This window comes from Panthera onca, chromosome D3 (assembly GCF_046562875.1).
Source record: "Panthera onca isolate mPanOnc1 chromosome D3, mPanOnc1 haplotype 2, whole genome shotgun sequence".
Classification (NCBI taxonomy): Eukaryota; Metazoa; Chordata; class Mammalia; order Carnivora; family Felidae; genus Panthera; species Panthera onca.
The window spans coordinates 3942631-3959947 of NC_138350.1; the positions used below are offsets into that span (position 1 = coordinate 3942631).

The 17317-nt window shown below is 51.2% G+C and overlaps 1 protein-coding gene across 2 annotated transcripts in view; it reads right to left on the reverse strand.

Annotated features, from left to right (window-relative positions):
• The window catches only part of LOC132665160 (transmembrane protein 132B), a 366585-nt gene that overhangs the window by 97605 nt on the left and 251663 nt on the right, over positions 1 to 17317 (reverse strand). The window contains exon 1 of one of the 2 annotated variants that reach the window (XM_078435942.2): positions 5692 to 5720. The exons of the other annotated variant lie outside the window; for it this stretch is intronic. Coding sequence (XP_078292068.1) covers positions 5692 to 5705 — 14 coding nt within the window. The 5' untranslated portion in view covers positions 5706 to 5720. Of the gene's footprint in view, positions 1 to 5691; positions 5721 to 17317 lie in introns of those variants that run through there. 2 annotated transcript variants of the gene reach the window in all.

Sequence of the window (17317 nt, forward strand, 5' to 3'; positions counted from 1 at the left end):
TGGACCTAGGTTTTCAACTTCTTTGGGTAAAATACCAAGGAGCATCATTGCTGGATGGTAGGAACCTAATTCTTCAAAGGCCAAAACATATTATAACACCACAGTCCCTACGGTCCCTGGCACATTCATTTTACCCAACGACATTTATTAAGCAGATACGATGTGTCAGGCACGGAGAATTCATTCATTCATATACAAATCGATAAGACCCCTGTCTTACTAATCAGGTAAATAAATAAGGTAAGTCCTGGTCATGAAAAATGCTCTCCCAAAAATAAAATAGACTTGAACTTTAAAAAAAAAAAAAGCTAAAGTTTTTTCAATTAAAAAATTTTAAGTACAATTTTAAAATAGTCCGTTTTTACTTTAAAAAAATTTTAAACATTTACTTATTTTTGAGAGAGTGAGTGTGTACACGAGTGGGGGAGGGGCAGAGAGAGAGGGAGACACCGAACCCGAAGCAGGCTCCAGGCTCTGAGCTGTCAGCACGCAGCCCGACGTGGGGCTCGAACTCACGGACTGCGAGATCATGACCTGAGCCGAAGTAGGACACTTAACCGACTGAGCCACCCAAGCACTCCCATTTTTACTTTAGACTAGACTACAGATCACAACTGGAGACAATGAAAGTTGTTCAGGACCAGCCCCTATAAGAAACTGACATTTGAGCTGAGACCCGAAAGAATGAAGCGAACCAAACAGATCCTCAGCAAATGTTTGTCAAATAAATGACTAAATCTATTTTGAGCTTGAAAAAAAAAAGTCATGGGAAAGTTTATCCCAAACCATCAGCATGAACACAAGGTGCTAAATGAAAAAGAACATCCAGTCTTTGTTCAAACACCACCTGCTCAGTAAATCCTCTTCTGACCACACTATCCACCCCTCATCCCCCAACCCTACAGTTGCGACCCATTAGCCAGACCCATGTTTTCTATAGCTTTTACCTTTTAACCTACCAAGTGACTGACTGACTGGTTGATTGATGGATTGATGGATGGATGGTTTGGGGGCACGTCTGAGTGACTCAGTTGGTTAAGCACCTGACTCTTGATCTCAGCTCAGGTCATGATCTCACAGTTTGTGAGTTTGAGCCCCACATCGGGCTCTGTGCTGGCAGCATGGAGCCTGCTTATAATTCTCTCTCTCCTGCCTCTCTCTCTCTCTCTGCCCCTCCCCTGCTCACTCTGGCTCTCTCTCCCTCTCTCTCCCTCTCTCTCTCTCTCTATCTCTCTCTCTCTCTCTCTCTCACACACACACACACACACACACACATGAATGTAGGTTCTTTGCCTGCTCTGTGTCCCCAGCACTTAGAACCCTGCCTAGGACATAGTTGGTGCTCATTAAACATCTGCTGAATGAATTAATCAATGAATACCAAACAACAGCGGGAGCGATATCTCAGAGGAATATGTGCTTAGGGAACCCAGAGACCAGATGCGGGAAGGAGACAGAAACTGGCAAGTCAGGGAAGGCTTCCTGGAGGAGGCTAGACTAGGGCTGATCTTTGAACAATAGGTTAGTAAGACAGGTAACTACTACAGCCCCATTGCTTGGGATCTCTCATCACACCCTTTCCCCTCCCCTCCAGACACCCTTCCCACTCCCCACCTGCCCCCAACACCAGCCCTCCGGGAGAGGAGAGAAACAATCTCTGGTCATTAATGCCATCAATGGAGCAGAGGCTCTGTCTGCCCTGCGGCTCTTCTCATCACGAGCTAAGGGCCAGCTCTCAGAATCCGGCGCGAATAAATCATCTCCTGCTGCAATCCCATAAAATCCAGCCACTACCTCCTCATTGCTGTTTTGTCAAAGGCAGCACGGCCTGTACGCGCTGTGGAAAGGATGTTTCAGGCTGACGAATCAGCCAGTGGTTGGCAGTCAGAGGTCTAAAAATATGTAACGGCCATGAGTCTCGAGTAGGGACTTCTCATCTTTCGGTCTCAAAACAGTCTCTCCTCGTTGGTTTGATTTTCTGTCTTCCCATCATCAAATTCCTACATAGAACTTTGAAAAAACAAATTCTGAGACGATGTCGAATGGGAATAGTCCAAGCATAGAGGCTCCTTTACTGCATTCCTGGTTGACTACGAAGGCTACAGAGGTTACGACGGGGTCCACTGAGCTGCAGGTGGCCAGAGCCACATTTCACTAACTGACCCACTACCTTGTTTTTACAAAATTTGAACTAATTACGAGTATTTTTTTAATTTTTTTTAAGTTTTTATTTACTTTTGACAGAGAGAGAGAGAGCAAGTGCAAGCTGGGGAGGGGCAGAGAGAGAGGGAGACACAGGATCTGAAGCAGGATCCAGGCTCCGAGCTGTCAGCACAGAGCCCAACACGGGGCTCAAACCCACGAGCCGTGAGATCATGACCTGAGCCAAAGTCGGACGCTCAACCAACTGAGCAACTCAGGCACCCCTAGTTACGAATATTTTTTAAGTTTATTTATTTTGAGAGACAGAGAGAGAGAGAGAGAGAGAGAGAGAGAGAGAGAGAGAACAAGAAGGGGAGGGGCAGAAAGAGAGGGAGACAGAGAATCCCAAACAAGCTCCATGCAGGGCTCGAACTCATGAACCATGAGATCATGACCTGAGCCGAAATCAACAGTCGGACGCTTGACCAACTGAGGCACCCAGGTGCCCCAGCTGCCGATGTGTTTAAAAGCAGAACATCCACACCCATCCCCCGTAGAAATGGGGTTTCTGGCTTCTTTGGGGAAACGGGGTCCCTACATTCCCATGTGGGCACAGTCAGCAGGGGCAACGGGATGCCACCCCTACCCATGGGGCTGCAAGTCCACGATAAGCTCCTTTCTTCATGTATCGTGTCCCTCAGGTCCCTGTAGACATTTGTGATCTCTGAGAAAACACATTTCATTTTTGAGCTTCTAGTAAACACCTCGCGAGCCTTGTTTCCAGCTCACAAATGACTCCTTGCTCTCCTGGGAACGTGTCTCCCTCTGCCCTCCTGCCCGGGTGTTCGCGTGAGGTCCAGTCTCTAGCCACAGCCCTGGCCTCAGTGCTAAACTCTGACCTCGACTGGGTGAAGAACACTTCCTGGCAGGTGTGAGATCCTCCTCGAAGGTTCCCAACCTGGCATAGGAAGAGTTCACAGTGTCCCCAAAACAGTTGCACACAGATGTTCGTTGTGGCGTTTTCCGTAACAGTCGAAAAGTGAAAACAGCCCAACTGGCCAGTGGGAATTGACGGCCGATGGGTACAGAGCTTCTCTGGGGGGTGATGAAAATGTTTTGAAATTAGTGGCAACGATTCCATTTTATGAATCTACTAAAAAAAAATCTAGGAATCTACTAAAAAAAGAAAAAACACCACCGATGATATACTTCTAAAAGGAGGCATTTTATGGTGTGTTAATTATATCTTAATTTTCTTAAGTAAAAAAAAAAAACCAAAAGAATGAGAGGGGAAAATCAAGTCACAAAAGGATATGTATGGCATGGTATTTTTTATAAAAATGGTAAACTGATGTGCAACCACTCTTTATACAGTTTATATTAAAAACCATAAACACAGGCATGGTAATGATAATGTCTCCCTCAGAGGAGGGAAAGAGAGAAGGACACCAGCAAGAGGTATGTAAAGCCTTCGATTAGATGTGGAATATTGATTTCTTTTAAAATTTGAAGAAAATAGGGGCGCCTAGGTGGCTCAGTGAGGTAAGCGTCTGACTTCAGCTCACGTCATGATCTCGCGGTTCATGAGTTCGAGCCCCAAGTCAGGTTCTGTGCTGACGGCTCAGAGCCTGGAGCCTGCTTCGGATTCTGTGTCTCCCTCTCTCTCTGCCCCTCCCCTGCTGGTGCTCTGTCTCACTCTCTCTGTCAAAAACAAATAAACATTAAAAAGTTAAAATTTGAAGAAAATAAAGCCAGATAGTAAGTAAGAGTGAATGAAGCCGGTGGTGGATAAATGAATGTGTGTTACCTTATTTTCCATATGTTTTTGTATGTTTTGTAATTTTATTTAAAAATGAACATTTATTTAAAAATAGAGGGGCGCCTGGGTGGCTCAGTTGGTTAAGCATCCGACTTAGGCTCAGGTCATGATCTCGCGGTTGGTGGGTTCGAGCCCTGCATCGGGCTCTGTGCTGACAGCTCAGAGCCTGGAGCCTGCTTCGGATTCTGTGTCTCCCTCTCTCTCTGCCCCTCCCCTGCTCATTGTCTCTCTCTCTCTCTCTCTCTCTCTCTCTCTCTGTCAAAAATAAATAAGTGTTACAAAAAATAGCAAGCTACCACCCTCAACTGTCTATCTCCCTCTCCCTCTCTCTGTCGCATCTAGTTTCTTCTCCTTGGGCTTAACTCTCAAATCCGTAGTTCCCAGACTCTGCATCTGACTCCTAAAACGGCTCCTAAGAACCAACCCACTGCCCCACTTTCCAACCGCAGGAAAAGGAAAGGAGAGTCGTCTTCTTTTTCTGCCTTTAAATATTTTAAAGCACCTCGCAGACCGGTACGGGCGACCTTATTTTTGCTTCCCAGCAGCTTCCCAGAGCTGAAAACGATACATCTCGGAAACGAGCGAACGCTTAGGCACCTGCGCGAAACCCAGGACTGTCTCTCGCGCTAACACTCGCCCGTCACTTCCAGCTGATTCGATGTTGTCAACGTCACCGTGACAAGCCCGGAGACAGCTCTAAGACAACCGCCACAATTAGCTCTTTCTTCCCTCTGCCTCTGCCTTTCTGACATCCCCGAAACCAGCTCACACCGACTTCCAAAATACAACTTTTCTGAGTCGGCCCCCCCCCCGTGTCTTCCTATCGCCAACCTCGAGGGAAACACTTGTTATATAAGCGACCCAAGGGGGCGCCTGGGTGGCTCGGTTGGTTAAGCGTCTGACTTCGGCTCAGGTCGTGATCTCGCGGGTTCGTGAGTTCGAGCCCCGCGTCAGGCTCTGCGCCGACAGCGCGAAGCCTGCTTGGGATTCTCTCCCTCTCCCTCCATCTAGGCCCCTCCCCAACGAGTGCACGTGCTCTCTCTCTCTCTCTCTCTCTCTCTCTCTGTTAAAATAAATAAACTTTAAAAAAGAAGTCTTGGGGCACGGGGGTGGCTCAATTAGTTAAGCATCCGGCTTCAGCTCAGGTCATGATCTCGTGGTTTTGTGTTTGAGCCCCGAGCTGGGCTCTGCACTGACAGCTGGGAGCCTGCTTAGGATTCTCTCTCTCCGCTCCTCCCCCCATTCGCACCATCTCTGGTTTAAGTAAGTTTAAATAAACTTAAAGTATTTTAAAAAAGACAACAGTGAAGCCCCCTCTGCCCTCTGCCAACCAAAGTTATTCATTTTCTTACAGCACCCCCCCCCCCAGAGATAGCGGTGCATGTGTGAGCACGAACACGCACGATGCTTCGCCTCGCTCAGACGCACACGGGGCGCACCGAATGCCCGGTCTGCCTCTAGAGCGCCGCTCTCTGAGCCCCAGTCCTCTGAGTCGGGAGGACTCTGGTGGTCCTCCCCGATGATGGCGGCACCGGCCACATGGCCCCATCCGACCACGGCGGCCAGCAAGGGCAATCCCCCAGAAGGCACATGGGGAGCCGCGGTCCCGCCCTTGGCACAGGGACAGCCTGGCTGAGGCAGGTCACGCAGCGGGGAGGGCAGCCTCCAGGACCCGGTGCCGTCCGCCTCCGGAGTCCACGCAGAAGACACGACACGTACCGGTCACTTACCTGGGCCCGCACATCACTGAGAGACGACAAGGTCCCCAGCTCTGTGCCAGGCCCCGTTACGCGTACAAGGGGAGAGCGCAGAGCAGAATCTCACTCGGGGAAACTCTAGTTACTGTGCCAGGAGTCTGCTTCTAAGTGCGAAACCTTCCTCCTGACGCATTGCTCAGGATTACTCTGCACCTGCCCTGGGAAGGGCCTCATTAAGCGGGGATTCTTCTCCTGCCGACGGGAGGGCTGGCTCCTTCCAGTGAGAGCAGCTGCTAATGAGGTCCCGGGGTCGTGCCCTGTTCAGGCTGGTTAGCGGGCTATTCCAGGTGGCCGCGAAGACCATCTACAAGTCGCGCGCCCTGCAGGCTTGCCTGGCCACCAGGGGCCAGCCGGCAGCCACAATCAGTGCCAATTTATCCCTGGTCCTGGTGTTTTCCCTGCTGAGACACTGGAGCGGCACCCTGCCCAAAGGACCACGCGGGGCTCTCCGTTACGGGGACTGCCACAATTAGATGACCGGGGCTGCGTTCGCGGCCGACCCAGCAAAGATCGGGCCGGACTGGGCTGCCTGCGGCACTGGGTCAGAGGAATGCCCACCTTCACCTACGGCAAGATTTCAAGGTCACAGACATGTGCCCGTCGGCACCAGGGGAAGTCACTGCCCGCAGACAGAGCGGTGGCGTGTACGAATCATGAAGTTTCACCTACAGCCTGGCCTTCTCTCCCAACTTCCAGACTCCCTTTTCCAATCGCACACGGGACAGCTCCCGTTGGGTGTCTAACAGACGTCTCAGACCTGATCCTGAGCTTCTGCCCCTCACCACACACACACCCTCACCACACACTTCTCTCCCATTGAAGGCCACTCCGTCCACCCTCCCAGACGCTCAGGTGGACCCCTCGTTCGTCCTGAACCCTTCTTCCCTGGCTACCCACACCCGATCTGTCCAGAAAGCCCTCCAGTTCTGCCTGGGAGACATACATCTGCAGTGCCTTCACTTTCCGTGTCCTCGACTGCCACACGGGTCCCCACTGCCACACTTCCCTCCATGGCAGCCCGAGTCTTGTTAAAACAGAGGTCAGTTATCTTCAGTCTCCTTTTTTCTTTTAAGTTTATTTATTCTGAGAGAGACAAAGAGACAGCATGAATCGGGGAAGGACAGACAGAGGGAGAGAGAGAGAACCCCAAGCAGGGTCTGCACACCGTCAGCACAGAGCCTGGTGCGGGGCTGGAAGCCACGAAACCATGAGATCGTGACCTGAGCCAAAATCAAGAGTTGCATGCTTGACCGACTGAGCCACCCAGGCACCCCTGGTATTTTCACTCTTCTGTTCAAAACCCTTCAAAAATTCTCATCTCATCCACATAAAAACGCAAGTCCTTACAAGGATCTCTAAGGCCCTACACACCCCGGAACCCCCTCCCCCCCCGTGCCTGCTACGTCCATGACACCTTTGCTGTCCCCTGTCCCCGCAGCTCCCCCAGCATCAGGCACACAGCTGCCTCGGCTCTCCCTTCCATCTGGACCCCTCTGCCCGGCGATATCGGCACCACATACCCCCTCACCGTCAGGACCTGCCTCAAATGTTACCTTCCAAGCAAGGTCCCCGTTAGTGACCCTGCTGAAAGACCCATGTCCTCCACCAGCGATTCCCGTCACCCTCCCCTGCTCTTTCTCCATAGCACTCAACACCACAAACACACTAGATTTTATTTACTAGCCTTGCCTATTGGCTGTTTCTGTCTACTAGACTGTAAACTCAGTGGGGCCAGGGGTTTTTCTTTCTGTTCCCTGCGATACCTCCAAGACCTAGAAAAGCACTTGGCCCACAGTAGGTCCTCCATAAATATGTCATGGATGAATGAATGAACGAGCTGGGAACCTCAGAGTTCAGGCTTTGACACCATACCTCTACGGCAACCTTGAGCGTTCACGTATGAGTACACGTGTATGTTCGTGGTGATCCTTGAGCATGAGGTCACTCCTGTCCATCCTTGGCTGGATCTACCCACTCATTTGCCACTCTCCCTCAATGTAGATGTCTGTCTGTGGCATCTTTATTGTCCTCCATAACAGGGTGGGGAGAGTGTCAGCTTCCCTGCATGGGGACGTCCATCAGTCTATAAGTCACAAAATGGGAAAATCACACCATGCTGTTCTCTGTTCCCAAGTGTCTGTTTCTTTAGGTCGCTCTCGGCAGTGTCTCCAGAGTTCGAGGGTGTCCACGGCGAGAGTATTAACATGAGAGCAACTCCTCAGCCATCACCGGACTGGGAATCATCAATGCCATTTTTTAAAATTGTGGTTCGAACACTCACATGAGCTCTAACGTTAGCAGATCTCAAGTTGGCAATACGGCATCATTAACTACAGGCACGATGCTATATGCTACACCCAGAGCATGTTCCTCTCACGTCCAGTGTTAATGTTTAGAAGGCAGGCACTGTTGCAAAGGGCTCCACAGGAGAACCATTTTTCCAAGGAGCATCACAAATGAAATGATTATCAGCTTTCTCTAAGAAGGTACAACATTCACCCTTGACTTGGACGTTCCCAAAGTTCATGGTGCTTCCAAATCACCCGGAATTATTTCAACACCACAAGAGCAAACAAAAAAATTAAAGACAAAGGAGACAGACAGACAGGCACCTTGGGGTATTAAAAAAGAAAAAAAGAGAAACCCAAATAGAGTCTTTAACCTCATTAACCCTGAAACTGAGGAGAGTGCAGAGGAACCCACAAATACAGTGACATCCTGAATACCGCTTGGGTCAAAATCAGATTAGAAGTCCTGTAACCTTCAATTTACCTGGCGGCTTTTCAATAAATGTCAGGTGGGCAGAAATTCAACGGAAGTGATTTGCAGGCTCCTGTAATCCCAAAGTGTGTAAATCTCCCTAAATGAGGAGCTCTCCTTCAGGAAACAGGAATTCTCCTGTCACCAATTAATTAAAATCCGATGATTCCATCCCATCCCCTACTTGGCCCATTGTATTAATTACAATAGCTTCAAAATCTTTCTTATAGACCAATTACTCTGCAGTAATTAGGTCTTAGTCTTAAGTCAACCACAATTAAGAAGGATTATATGCATGTAACGTCTTTGCTCCTTCTGCTGGTTATATCTATTAAAGCACCCCTGAAATTCTTTACACAGAACTAGGCTGCACCTATCCTGCTATATTTTGATTAAGAGAGACTAACTTGGGGGCACCTGGGTGGCTCAGTCGGTTAAGTGTCCGACTTTGGCTCAGGTCATGATCTCACAGTCTGTGAGTTCGAGCCCCGCGTCGGGCTCTGTGCGGACAGCTTGGAGCCTGGAGCCTACTTCAGATTCTGTGTCTCCCTCTCTCTCTCTGCCCCTCCCCTGCTTGTGCTCTCTTTCTTTCAAGAATAAACAGACGTTAAAAAGAAAACAAGAAGAAAAAAAGAGAGAGACTAATTCGGTCCAGAGGAGTAAGTACAAACCAGAATCAGGCATGAAATAACAGGAAACTGGTAAAAAGCTGGATTGTTTGCCTCACGACGCAGTTCATCTACCCGGTTAGAGGATGTACAAACAAGACAGTTCAGGGCAGGAGGAGACCTCCACACCTGGGTTCCAGGGAAGGGAACATTGGGTTCCCATAGGACTGGTGTACCAGCACCTTGAACGCGCCCTGCACTCGCCCTACATCAATCTCAGCTTCGGAAACGGGCCCACTTGTGCCTGTCCTCTAGGAATGAAAACGGTTCCAGGTAATGATGATATCTGATGGGAGTCAGCACCAGGTCAGACCCTTGGAGGAAAACGACCATTAATTGGCCTAAAACAATAGAACAGAAGGTGACATCTGTCCTGGTGGCTGAGTACACTCTGCACTAATGAGGGGCTCTGTGGCCGTGTGACGGCTGACCTCTGGCACCCTGAGAATGCCCCCACACTCCCACTACCACTGGGGAGGGGCGTGGGCATCCTGGGAGACGGAGCACAGCTGGGGACTCGGGCCTGACATCCAACCAAAGAGGAGAAATCCCTCCTTCAGCTCCCAACCTTCAAGGTCAGTGCCCGCAAAGCCAGTTTCCTTGAAAACTCCATTCAGTCCTCAGGGAACAATCTGTCTGTCTGCTTTCTCAGATGTAGGCTGGATGATTCAGCCTCATGAGAGACGCTGGGAGTCTGGGACCACACCTTCTGAACACACAATGAGAACACGTGGTTGGAAATGTGTGAGCTTCTCATGGGAACAGAACATCTGAAGTTGGGACTGTCCCACAACATCAAGGTCAGCATGCCTAGAAAGATGTAAAAAGAAGCCGTTGTCTATACCCGGTCTCTAATTCTGCCAGTGTTTCACAAACTTACACTCTTTGTCTGGGTCTCTAAGCTCTGGGTTATAACTCATTCACTTAAACGTTCAATTAAATGTATTTGAGCGTTTACTGGGTGCCACGCTCGGATCTCGGCACGGGGCGGGACAAGGCAGGTGAGGTTCTCACTCTCCCGGAATTTATATTCTAGAGAAAGGAAGCAATTAACAAGCTGATACGAAAACAATAAGGCAACTATTAAATGGTGGATGTGGTAGTCATCAATGACTTTCCCTAAATCCTTCCAGCTCCACATTTTCTGGACACGGGAGAGGATTGCACTTCTGGCTCACGTGCCATTGGGCACAGCCAAGGGGCCGGCACATTTTGTGTCCCTTCCATGCAAGAGCACTTACTCACGGGCACATGTCTCTGTGGCTCACTGCCACTGCCACCAGCAGCTTCCAAGGTGAGGCACTATTTTGGTCACCGGAGAGACTGATGGTCAGATGTCCCCCCCCCCCACTGTACTTCGGTGGGAAAACAGTTGAAATGAGAAATGAACCTCTGTGGTTTTAAACCACAGAGGCTGGGGGTGGGCTATTCTCAGAGCACCAGCTGGCCCCACCAGACTGATGCAGAGCTATGCAGAGAGGAGGGCAGAATGTGACGGTGGTGGGGACAGAGTGTGAAAGAGAGATCTGAGGCTGGGATTTCAGTGGAGGACAAGGATCAGTGTTCCGGACAAGGGGAACAGCAGAGGCAAAGGCTCTGAGATGGTAATGAGCTTGCCAAGTTCAAGCACACGTGTCCTACACAAGCACATATGCCCACACTCACATGCACACCTGCACCCTTGCACACGGTTGCACACGCACGCACACAAACCCTGGCACAAACTCGCGGCGGGAGTGACAAGCAGGAGGAGGCGGAGGGTGAATGGGCGGCCGCCGCACAGTCTACTCGCAGGTGCTTCCACGGGTCAGCCTCCGCCCTGGAGAGACGGTCACCGACGCAGGCTCTTCCCACTGCTGTCCCAGCAAAGGGACAGGGCTTCCCAAAGACCAGCTGCAGTGCGGGCCCCCCACCCCCAGCTACAGGGACCTACCCCATCTGGCTCCCTATTAGCATAAATTAAAACAAAGAAGTCCCAACCACTGAGAAGCAGAGAAGGATGGGGCGTCACAGTTGGACAACCTGGTCCAGTTCCTCTGCAAGCCATGGGCCGGGTGTGTTTATAGCTGCCCCCCTCTGGGGACCTGCCTCCCTGCTGTGACTTTGTCACAGCCCTCTGGTGCAGGGTCCGTCATCGCCAAATTACACACGATGAGATGACTTCAGAAACGTGAGGTCCCTTGCCCACAGGTCACACTTAGAATGTGGTAGAACCAGGATTCAAAGCAAGATCGGGCTCCAAGGTCGTGCCTGGAATATGCCTTTTATGAAAAGAGCAGAGGCCTAGTCAATTCTACTGTTTGCACCCCAGAGAGAGTCTGTGCTGCTACCCAGAAAACGGTCTTTGCAAACGCAGAAAGCGAGGGGGGGGGGCGGAGGGAAGGGAAAACTTGCGCCCTGTGTGGAGGGGGTTCTCAAAGGCCAGAATTAAGCGTCTGCACGTGAAGAGGAAGAAGGAAGGAAGGGAAGGAAGGAAACGGAGACGAAGGCAAGGCGCAGACAGGGCAGGGAGCAGGGGGGACGGGGACGTGGCGGGCGGTCCTGGACCCGGCCAGTGTGCCCCATTCACCCCTGCACCGCCCAGTGCTCGAGCCACAGCATCCCCTCGGATATTTGGCGAGGCTGACTGAAGCTTCTTTCCGCTTGCAGCTAAAACGCTGATAGAATATGACAGCATTAAAGTCCATCATGAGGAGATGCAGTGTTTTATCATCCACCAGTGGCGTGATTTTTCTTGCCTCATAATTTCAACTGTCGTGACTTGCACTGGCATTTAAGCATATTTCAACTGACATATGGGGAGAGATCAACAGAGCAGTAAGTCCGTATCGACTGCCCGAAACACCTCTCTTCTTAAAGCCCAGTACCTTCTTCCACGGGCAGCCTAATCTTTCCAGAAAACGGACCCCATGCCAGTGCGAAACCTCCCTGAAATGCCTAAATCACAACCGCTCACAAGGACCCATCTCCCAACCCCATCCGACAAGCTCATCTTCAAAAACCCAGCGAGACCATTTCCCCATTTTTGTCTTCCTGTTTCAAAATCCAGAGCTAAGCGGCTAGCATCCCACCGCAGCGCAAACAGGCAAAGAGCAGTGCAGCCTCAGAAGGGCACGGCACTGTGCTGCTAGAACCCAGAGGGATCGAAGCAGGTGCATCATCCCCGGCAGCCTCCCAACCCTCTTGTGCTTCAAATGTTCAAAGAAGTCTCTTCAGCAACTGCAGTAAAGTATTACATTTTTCAAAGGACTTTTGGTTAAAAGTACAAGACGTATCCGTGAACCGCCACCAACGAAGGCTCGACGTCCTGCTGGCCCCAGCATGGTTCAAAACATAGGGACGTCAGCCCACATGTGACACGGGAAGGGATGGCCTCTCCATTCTGCCGGGCGTCCTCCACAGGGGCCTTGTTTCCAGAAGGGATGAGCAAACCCAGATGTTCCTGCCACGACTCACACAGGGGAGCCCGGGCACTGTCGGCTGGTGGGTCACCAGCATCCCTGCAGTTAGCAGGGTCCCACTCATACTGGTTCAGTGGAACAGAACTGGACAAAGGGACCATGCTGTGCAGAGGCACTAGCAGGATCAAGAGAACTCAGAAGCGGGGCGCCCGGGTGGCTCAGTCGGTTGAGCGTCCGACTTCGGCTCAGGTCGTGATCTCACGGTTCGTGGGTTCGAGTCCCATCGGGCTCTGTGCTGACGGCTCGGAGCCTGGAGCCTGTTTCGGATTCTGTGTCTCCCTCTCTCTCTGTCCCTCCCCAACTCACACTCTGTCTCCCTCTGTCTCAAATATAAATAAACATTAAAAAAAATTTTTTTAAGAACCTATAAAAAAAAAGAGCGAGAACTCAGAAGGGACGTTAGGGAACTCAGAATGAGCACCAGAGGAAAGCTGTTACCAGCCGAGTCTGCAGGGCTGTGGGGGGAACTACTGTTAGCACAACCCAGAAGAGCTGGGGCCCTGGAGGGACGCAGCCATTGCCAGGACTGTGCAGCAAGGAGCAAACACCCTGACCCCTCTCTGCCTGCCTTCCGGTCTCCCGCCGGGGCCCCGAACTGGCTGAGCCCAGCCGGAAGCCAGCAGCGACGGAGCCCGGGCGAAGCGGCCCGTTGGCATGAACTGCCCCCCCAACAAAGTGCACAGCGGAGAAGAGTGGAAAGTAGGGGTGAGGGCCAACAGAGAAGGAGCAAGGCCGGGATTCAGGGTTCGCTTTGGTGTGCCCCCAAGCTGCCTTCCAGATTTATCCCCCGTGCCCTGCAGCGTGGGCTTTGGAGCGCGCCAACCTGGCTAGGCTGACCGACCCTCCCCGGATTCTCTTTCACGCGCGGTTCCAGTTAGGCTGGGCCACGAGGGAGATGCCGGGGGCTGCTGGCGGACAAAAGGGAGCCACACGGCGATACGGCTCCATTGCAAGTTTCACCTGTTGCAAACGTCCTCCCAGAGCTCTTTTCTGCCTGAGCCTAGACAGCCACTGGCCTGAGAACGTCCCCCAACAGCATGCTCACAGGGGTCCGGCCACGGTCCCAGCAGTGTGAGGAGTGAAGACCTCATGGCGCTGTTTCAAGGAGGAAACGAGCCGACGTGTGCAGCACCCAGGAAACGGGCCTCACGGATGTCCACCTGCAGACCCGGACCGCTCTGTCCCCGACGTGAGCATCGCTCTCCTCTTCACGCTCGCTCTGTTCTTCCCCTCCGTGACACACACGTCGCAATCCCCTCTGTGCCCCTGCCTGTGCCCACCAAGTCCTGGCCACGGGCCCCGCTGTGGTGCACGGAGGTGCAAGGGATCATCTCGGGGGGGCAATTTGGAAAGGCTGGGGGACGTGGGGCACAAGATACCGAGGGATGGGGTGTAGGGAAAGCAGCAGCCCGCATTTTGCCCCCCCCTTCCCCTCAGGTTTCAAGAGACGCGTCCACGCTGCTGCACCCAAGACTCAGGATGCGTGCAATGAGCCGCATAAGCCACAGGAGGCAGTATTTGGAGGACATCGCGAAGAGCAACTCAAAGCTGCCCGGTGGTCACGGCGGGCATCGATGAAGCCCCGGATTTCAACTGAGCACACTGCAGTTCATACACATGGTCAGAGAGCCTGTTCTGCTCCCCAGTCCTGAGAGGTGAGGCGGTGGGGGAACAGGGGTAGGGCACTCTCAGGAACCCGTGGACACCAGATCCCTCTGACTGCTGGCCATGCGAAGGATTCTCGGTCCTCCTTGATTAGATTTTCACCCTTTCCAGTAGCTTTCCCCAAATCCAGTTTAGTAATTTGGTCTGTCGTTCTGACAGCTGGCTTCGCACACTCCCCTTTTACCCCGACCCTGCTTCCAGGAGAGAGAGGCTGACTTTTCCACGCCTGCTCATTAAAGGCAGTCTATTTTATTTTATTTCATTTTATTTTTAATTTTTTATGTTTATTTATATTTGAGAGAGAGAGGCAGAGTGCGAGTGGGGGAGGGGCAGAGAGCGAGAGGGAGACAGAAGCCGAAGCAGGCTCCAGGCTCTGAGCCATCAGCACAGAGCCCGATGCAGGGCTCAAACTCACGAACTGTGAGATCATGACCTGAGGCAAAGTTGAACGCCCAACCGACTAAGCCACCCGGGAGCCCCAAGGCGGTCTATTTTAAATACATCTTCTAAGGTGGCCTCGGGTAAAAGCAAAAGAGAAATGTCTAGGTCTTTGACGCAGGGAGAAAATTGGCTGCATTTTCCACCCAGGTCCGGCCCTTGCGGTTGAATCAGACACCTACTGACCCGCCGAATCTGTCGGCCATACAGCACCTACGAAATGGACAGAGCTCAGTTGGGTTCACACCGGCCAGTGGTCGCTCATGGCAGAATACCCCACACTGCTATTGACTCACAGGTGGACAAGCAGCCACACCGGCATGGGTTCAAGGGGAGATACAGGGCTCTCAACCCATAGGGAAGGATTTTGAGATGTGTGGACCAACAGCATGAGTGGCATCACCTGAACATTATGATGTGGGGCAAAGCCAAACTAGCCTCGGTGAGCCGTGGCTTCAACAGAAACTCGACTCATACAGACCCACCGGCTCAGGATTTGTGATCACTCAGACGAGCGTACCTGGGTTCATCTTTACCTTGGAAGGGATGTGCACTTAGTTATTTTTTTAAAACCTTTTTTCCTAATGTTTATTTTTTAAAGAAGGGGGGGGGAGAGACAGAGAGACAGAGACAGAGACAGAGCATGAGAAGGGGAGGGGCAGAGACAGAGAGGGAGACACAGAATCTGAAACAGGCTCCAGGCTCCGAGCTGTCAGCACAGAGCCCGACATGGAGCTCGAACTCGGGAACGGTGAGATCATGACCTGAGCCAAAGTCGGACGCCCAACTGACTGAGCCACCCAGGCGCCCCAACACTTAGTTATTTATTGCCACATGACAAATTATCCCCAAATTTGGCAGATTAAAACAGTAAACTCATTTCACAGTTCCTTTGGATCAGAAATTGGGGAGCAGCTGAGCTGAGAGGTTCTGGGTCAGGGTCTTTTATGAGGTTGTGATAAGGATGTCCACCGGGGCTACATCATCTGAAGGCTTGCCTGGGGCTGAAGGTCCTACTTCCAAGATGGCGCACTCACACAGCTGTTGGCCGGAGGCCTCAGTTCTTCATCAGCAGTCTTCGGAGAGCTGCTTGAGTGTCCTCAGGACATGGCAGTTGGCCTCCCCCACATGCAAGATCCAAAGAGAACAAGGGAGGGAGGTGTGATGCCTTCTAGGACCCAGTTTTTGAAGTCACACATCAACATTCCCGCCATATTGAATTCTTCCGAAGAGAGTCACCAAGTGTCGTCCCCACTAAAGGGGAGAGAAATTAAGCCCCGCCTCTTCACGAAAGGAGTGCCACAAGAATGTGTTTGCCTATTTTAAAACCACCAAAGGCCTCCGAGCAAACATTATCAGGCCTGGAACTCGGAGCTTTGAGGTTAGATATACTTGGGTTCACATCAGCCTGCTCTCGCTTACTTACCTGGGCTCAACCTCTTTACACCCCAGTTCCCTCATTTGTAAATGAGGATAACAGTACCTGTACTGCCTAGTTTCTGTGAGAATCTAATTAGATAGCATGCAAAATATCCACCACAATGCCTGGTCCATAGAAAAAACTCAATTCATCATGACTTAGATATTTCTTAATCACTCTGAGGAGTAAAGGAGAACCATTTGGGATTCTTCACACAGTTAATCTCTGGTGTGACCCTCACCCTAACATAACTAAAACATCATAGATGGATTTATGTAGCTACACAGTAATTCTTTTAAAATTACAACTAGATGGAGTGTCTGGGTGGCTCAGTCAAGTGAGCATCTGACTCTTGATTTTGGCTCAGGTTATAATCTCACAGTTCATGCGATCGAGTCCTACACTGGCCTCTGAGCAGCCAGCGTGAAGCCTGCTTGGGATTCTCTCTCTCCCTCTCTCTGCCCCTCCTCCGTGCCCTTTGTCTCTCAAAATAAACAAATACACATTACAAAGTAAAATAAATTTATAACTGGTAAGTTTAAAAATTTCTTTAATGTTGGGGTGCCTGGGTGGCTCAGTCGGTTAAGTATCCGACTTCGGGTCGGGTCATGATCTCACGGTTCGTGGGTTCGAGCCCCACATCGGGCTCTGTGCTGACAAGCTCAGAGACTGGAGCCTGCTTCCGATTCTGTGTCTCCCTCTCTCTCTCTGCCCCTTCCCTGCTTGTGCTTTCTCTCTCTCTCTCTCTCTCTCTCTCACTCAAAAATAAATAAACATTAAAAACAGAGAGAGACAGAGCATGAGTGAGGGAGGGGAAGTGAGAGAGGGAGACACAGAATCCAAAGCAGGCTTCAGGCTCTGAGCTGTCAGCACAGAGCCTGACGCGGGGCTGGAACCCATGAACTGTGAGATCATGACCCGAGCCGAAGTCGGATGCTTAACCTACTAAGCCACCCAGGTGCCCCTGGTAAGTTTCACCTAGTGCCCTAAAAGTAACAGGATATAAGGTCACTGATGTTTACAAGATGTTCTTAGTACTATGACACAATCAATGTCCAAACTTCATAAAAGTTCACAGGTGGATTCAGCCTTCAAAAGATGTCAGAAAGGAGCACGTGGGTGGCTCAGTTGGTTAAGTGTCTGACTTCAGCTCAGGTCATGATCTCATGGCCCGTGAGTTCGAGCCC